This window comes from Mus pahari, chromosome 1, assembly GCF_900095145.1.
Source record: "Mus pahari chromosome 1, PAHARI_EIJ_v1.1, whole genome shotgun sequence".
In the NCBI taxonomy this organism is placed as follows: Eukaryota; Metazoa; Chordata; class Mammalia; order Rodentia; family Muridae; genus Mus; species Mus pahari.
Genome location: NC_034590.1, coordinates 17,904,582 through 17,910,902, shown reverse-complemented (window position 1 = coordinate 17,910,902; position 6,321 = coordinate 17,904,582). Strand labels below are relative to the sequence as shown.

Here is a 6,321-nt window from a genome sequence, read left to right as displayed (position 1 = left end):
GGAAATCCATCTACCTCTGCCTCCCCAGTGCTGGGATTGAAGATGTGTCTACCACACCCATTTAAATAAACCTTCTTGCCGGGCGTGGTGGCGCACGACTCTAATCCCAGCACTCGGGAGGCAGAGGCAGGCGGATTTCTGAGTTCGAGGCCAGCTTGGTCTACAAAGTGAGTTCCAGGACAGCCAGGGCTATACAGAGAAACCCTGTCTCGAAAAACAAAAAACAAACCAACCAACAACAAACTGAAGGTCTATGTAAGAGCTATGCCACTGAGTTGTAGTCCCAGCTCCTGTCAAGCTGAAGCCAGCCAGGGCGTTTACTTTGTTTTCTGTTACTGTGATAAACACCATGACCAAAGTCAGGGAGGAAAGGCATAATTTAAGATCACCATTGTGATCCATCAGGAAATCACCAGGACAGGAACTCAAGGAACCTGGGGGCAGGATCTGAAGCAGAGACCTTGGAGATGCTGCTCACTAGCTCACTCTCCATGGCTGGCTCAGCCTCATCGCCCTAGGAACAGGGGCCCAGGGGTGAAGCCACCCACAGTGAGCCCGCCCCTCCAACGGCAGTCATTAATCACCACTCTGCCCTCAGGCACCCAGGGTCTGTCCATCCTGGGGCAGGAGCCATTTCTGTGGACCTTCTGAAACAATGGGAGCCCAGCCCGATAGGCTTCCTGCTGGCTGGATCAGGAGGCCCTGCAGACTCGCCTATAGGCCAATCTGATAGAGATATTTTCTCAACTGAAGTTCCCTCTTCCCAGATAACTCTGGCCTGTGTCAAGTTGACAACAAGAAAAACAAAAACCAACAACAACAACAAAAACTAACCAGCACACTGAAATACAAACATTCTTTGAGAAAACAGACAGACAAAATCCCCACCAAACAGCCAGGTAATGCGGCATAGGCCTTTAATCCCAGCACTCCGGAGGCAGAGGTAGGTGGACCGTTGAGTCCAGGGCCAGCCTGGTCTACAGAGTAAGTTCCAGGTCAGCCAGGGCTACACAGAGAAACCCTGTCTCGAAAAAAGAAAAAAAAGGAAAAAGGAAGCAAGCAAGAAAACGGCTATGAGCTGGACAGATGGCTCAAGGAAAAGAACTTATTGCCAACCCTGACAACTTGAATTCATTGTCCAGATCTCTCTCTCACACACACACACACATACACACACACACACACACACACACAGGTCACACTTCTCAGCATAGTTCAAGGTCAGTCTGGGATGCATAAGACCCTATTTCTAAATTTAAAAAGAAAGAAAAGAGAGAGAAAGAGGAAAAAGAAGCGCTGGCTGTCAAAGCCAAGAGTAGCTGTCATAGGGGCTTTGTTAGGGGCAGCTTAGATGTGGGATTTCTTGGAAAATACAACACAGGAATGTAATTAAGGTTTTTTTTTTTTTTAATGAAATCATCCGGAAAATGAGAAACATCTACCGTAATGCTCGGAGAATCAATAAATGAGGGTAAACCAGATGGCAGAGTGCTAAAGACATTTGCAGCCAAGCTTGAGTTTGATCCTGGGGACCTACACGGTGGCAGGTGAGAAGCAACTCTTGAAAGTTGTTCACTGACCTCCACATCTGCGCCACGGCAGTCCTGTGTGCAAACACTCTGAATAAATAAAATTCAATGAATGATCTTAGACCCGGATATGGGGTGAACAGGGATCCAAGAAGTTCTGGAACACAGAGGCGTGACCTGGGTGGAGCATTGCTCTAGTTTAAAGGGCGTGGCCATCTGTGATCGACGGTTGACTCCCTTGGGAGAGTTAGGATCAGAGAACAGTAGGGTTCCGAGCTGAGGCCAGGTAATAGAGGTAGTACAGGCTGGAGGATAAGCTCATCAAGTGGAGCGCGGTCAGGAGAGGACCTAGTGGCCTGACTTAAGGGAAGTAGGTAGTGAAGAATGGAGGTCATGCAGAAACATGAGCACGGGAGGAAAGTTTATCCATCAGCTCGGGCAGGGAGACGGGTGGCTGTGGCTTAAAGCACAAACTTGAGAATTTAGGTAGGTCAGCTGGCGGAGGCATGGTCAGGGAAAAGAAGGCGTGTCCCTTTGATGAGTCATAGCCAAAGAGGAAAATCTGTCTTCAAAGACATTGTTGCTGAAAAGAAGAGTGGCTTTCAGACACAAGGTAAAATAAATGCCTGTTTCATGAGTAAGGTCACCAAGAGGGGTCTGGCTTAAGAAGTGTGGTTAGGTGCCGGGCGTGGTGTCGCACGCCTTTAATCCCAGCACTCGGGAGGCAGAGGCAGGCGGATTTCTGAGTTCGAGGCCAGCCTGGTCTACAAAGTGAGTTCCAGGACNTTTCTGAGTTCGAGGCCAGCCTGGTCTACAAAGTGAGTTCCAGGACAGCCAGGGCTATACAGATAAACCCTGTCTGGGGGGGGGGGGAAAGTGTGGTTAGTGAACAATACAGATGTGGATATGCCAGAGGCGTGATGGTGGAGTAGTGAGGATTCTAGGCGACCGACCGCGTGGGGAGGGCGTGGTGAGACAATTGGGGCGTGGCCAGTCTCGCGGAGCGGGGTCACCCAACGAATGCTCCAGTAATTTGCCCAGGCTCGTGACCAGAACTGGATATTAACTGTCCGTATCCGGCGGTGTCCGGAGCCGGGTGACCGAACTGCAGTCCAGCAGAAGGCACGAATGAAGGCAAAGGTAAGGAACTGGTTCTGAGTGAGGCCAAACCCGGATAAGGGGCAGCTGAAATGGAAAGAACGCCTAAAGAATCCAAGGGATGCAGGGCAGGTGGCGGGGCGAGCGGGTCCCTCACCTAGGTCGGAGCCTGGGAAGAGCAGACAAGGGGTGATTGTGGGATCTGAAACTGCCCTTGTCACAGCCTCCCACCCGCCTGCAATGTGTCGACTGAGGGTCCTGCTGCTGCTTCTCCCCTTGGCCTCCGTGGTCTCCTCTGCAGTCCCAATCCATGATGTCGACTCTCAGCAGAAAACCTCCGGGTTCCTGGGCCTTCAGAGTCTTCTCCAAAGCTTTGGTCGACTATTCCTAAAAGTGAGTGATGGGACAGAGACATGGACCAGGCAGAAGACAGATAAGAAAAGGACCAAACAGAACAGAGAGAGTTGGAGATAAGTCTCAGATGGGGTTGTCTAGCATGTACGAAGCCCTGGGCTTGACGTCCTGCAACAATTACACCAGCACTCAGGAGGTGCAGGCCAGAGGAACAGGAGTCCAAAGCCACCTTCCCCTACACAGGAAGTTTGAGGCCAGCCAGGGATACACGAGATGATGTGTTGCAGAATAGCAGGAGTATAAGGTAGTGGGTTGAACAGATAGATGGGGGACATGACAACACAAAATAGGAAGAGAAGCTGGACCTGTGACTGAAAGCCTGTCATCCCAGCTAGCAGGTCCCAGATGTGGTCAAGGCTCCTACGAAATCCCAACATGAGAAAAAAACAAACAAACAAACAAAAAACAAGTTCAAGGTCAACCTAGGCAGCTTTCATCAGACCCTGTTTGAAAACGTAAATAAAAGCAGACCTGGCAACCCATGCACTTGAGACAGAGACAGGGCAGTGTCTGGTATGAGGCCAGCTTGCTCTGCAGATCGAGTTCTAGGTCAGCCAGAGCTACATGCACGGTGAGACCCAGTCAAAATAAATCAATAAAAAGAGGGCTGGGGGGCTGGTGAGATGGCTCAGTGGGTAAGAGCACCCGACTGTTCTTCTGAAGGTCCAGAGTTCAAATCCCAGCAACCACATGGTGGCTCATAACCATCCGTAATAACGCCCTCTTCTGGAGTGTCTGAAGACAGCTACAGTATACTTACATATGATAAATAAATCTTTAAAAAAAAAAAAAAAAAAAAAGAGGGCTGGGGTTATAGTGGCTGAGTGTGTGACTCAGAGGTAGAGCCCCCAAGCCAGGAGGCTGAGGGTATGGTTAGGGGGTACAGGGCTTACCTAGCATGCATGGGGTGAGAGGTAGAGAAGGGGAAGGAGAGGTGGTAGCCAGGACAGGCGAGGAACAGAAGCAGCAGAGCAAGGGGACAGAAAGATGGATGGGGTTTGGTGGCTAGAGGCTCTGGGGATCGGTGGACCAAAGGAGAAGGAAGAGTGGGACTGACTTGGAGGGCACCCCGGAAGGACAGTGGGTGTGCACACCATTTCCCTCTGGCCCTAGAATGACCTGCTACAAGACCTGGACAATTTCTTCTCCTCCCTCGTGGACTTCCGAGACCTTCCTAGGAACTTCCATCAGGAAGCGAACCAGGAACACAGAATGGGAAACCATACCCTCTCCAGCCACCTACAGATAGACAAGGTGCCTCCCTCTGCGGGGCAGCCCTTCCTGAGTTCTCCCCGCCACCCATCGGGCTGTTTTCCCTGGCAGGCGAGGGAGGAAAGCAGGTGTGTTCTGACTCACTTGTGCAACCCTCACAGGTGACTGACAACCAGACAGGGGAGGTGCTCATCTCTGAGAAGGTCGAAGCCTCCATTGAGCCAGAACGGAACCCGGAAGGGGACTGGAAGGTAAGGACCTCCCTTGCCCCCATGGGTCCGGGAAATAGCATTTTTCTATAGCCAAGGGAGTCCACTATGCCGTACTGTTCCAGTTTCCTCTCTGCTGCTGTAATAAAATATTTTAGCCCAAAGCATACAAGGAAGGAAAGGGTTTATCTGGTTTACATCCCATCACTTAGGGAAACTCATGGCATCGTTTCTACTCTCAAGAGCAAACAGAGAGAAAACATATTTACTTGTTTTGTCCTGACTTAGGTGGTTCACGATCCCTTACTTAGGGAATGGTTCCGCCCACAGCGGGCTGGGTCATCCTACATCATAACGATCTTGATCTAGTTGAATGGGATTCAGACTCTCTTCTCTGCTGATTCTAAGCTGTGGCAAGTTGGCATTTAAAATTAGCCAGTATACACTCCATACACGGACTATCCTTGAGATTTCTGGAGCTCAATGTCACATGTCGAAAGGGCGAGGACAGCAGGTATGGTTAGACAAACACAGACGATCCGGGACTTGAAAAGCTGAGACAGGAGGGTTGCCACGACTTTAGGCAAAAGGCAGAAAGGATCTCTGTGAGTTGAAGACCAGCCTGACCTACAAAGCAAGTCCCAGGCCAGCCAGGGCTACATATCAGGACCCTGTGTCAAAACAAATATAAAAAGTCTACTTGTAAACTTCAGAAAGTGTTTTGGTCGTTCCAGAAAGTTTTAGGGTCTCCCAACAACTTTGTAAATCTTAGCATTCAAAAACTCCACCAATCCCAGAAATACAGGTGACATCCCTGTGGGGTTTTGTTTTGATTTTGTTTGGGGTTTGTGTGTCTGCCCATGTACACACATGGGAATGGCCAAGCAGGTATTGTCTTCCTCACTCCTATTTATTAACTCTCCACTTATTGTCATTTTTATTTTTTCTGAGACAGGCTCTTATTTCATAGTCCTGGCTGACCTTGAACTCACAGAGATCCCCCAACCCTCTGACTCTGCCTCCTGTGTGCTGGAATTGAAGGTGCGCAATACCACCACCTTATCTTTTGAGCCAGGGTTTCTAGCTCTCTGAAGCTCATCTTCAGTTAATCTGGCAGGCCAGTAAGCCTCCAGGGTCCTCCAGTCTGGACAACCCCCCCCCAGTGTTGCCATGACAAGCATGAGCTGCAGCTCCTGGCCACTCTATGAATGCTGGAGTCCAGACTCAAGTTCTCATCACTGGGCACAAGGACTTTACTGACAGGCCACTTTTTGAGATAGGGTCTCACTCCGTAGCCTTGACTGACTCTGAATTGTCAATGCCCCTGCCTCAGCCTGCAGGTAGCTGGGAAAGCATGCCTGAACCATCAGGCCTAACTGAAATCAGGGTAATTTCAAAACAGGAATTTGGCATAGGCAGCCAGGAATGGTGACACACCCTGTTTTTGGTTTGGCTTTACTTTGGTTTGGGTGCTTGGGTTTGGGTTTTGGTTTGGTTGTTTGAGATGGGATCCCTAGAACTTGCTTTGTAGTCCAGGCTGTCCTCCAACTCTAAGATCTGCCTGCCCCTGCCTGCACCACCATCCCTGGCATAACTTAAGGCTTTTGACTCAGAGTGAGCCAATACTTGGCCACTTCCCAGATTCGGGGATTCCAAGTGTGAACCGTCACACCAAAAAAATTTTTTTTAAAGATTTATTTATTTATTATATGTAAGTACACTGTAGCTGTCTTCAGACACTCCAGAAGAGGGCGTCAGGTCTTGTTACGGGTGGTTGTGAGCCACCATGTGGTTGCTGGGATTTGAACTCTGGACCTTCGGAAGAGCAGTCAGGTGCTCTTACCCACTGAGCCATCTCA

General features: G+C 49.8%; 1 protein-coding gene across 1 annotated transcript in view; it reads left to right on the top strand.

Moving 5' to 3' along the window:
- Nucleotides 1–2,539: 2,539 nt before the first annotated feature.
- Nucleotides 2,540–6,321, top strand: part of Dkkl1 (dickkopf like acrosomal protein 1) — a 5,221-nt gene continuing 1,439 nt past the window's right edge. Inside the window, exons 1-4 of the mRNA XM_021219764.1 lie at nucleotides 2,540–2,669; nucleotides 2,851–3,020; nucleotides 4,155–4,295; nucleotides 4,415–4,504. Of these exons, the coding sequence (XP_021075423.1) occupies nucleotides 2,868–3,020; nucleotides 4,155–4,295; nucleotides 4,415–4,504 (384 nt within the window). The 5' untranslated portion in view covers nucleotides 2,540–2,669; nucleotides 2,851–2,867. The remainder of the gene's footprint in view (nucleotides 2,670–2,850; nucleotides 3,021–4,154; nucleotides 4,296–4,414; nucleotides 4,505–6,321) is intronic.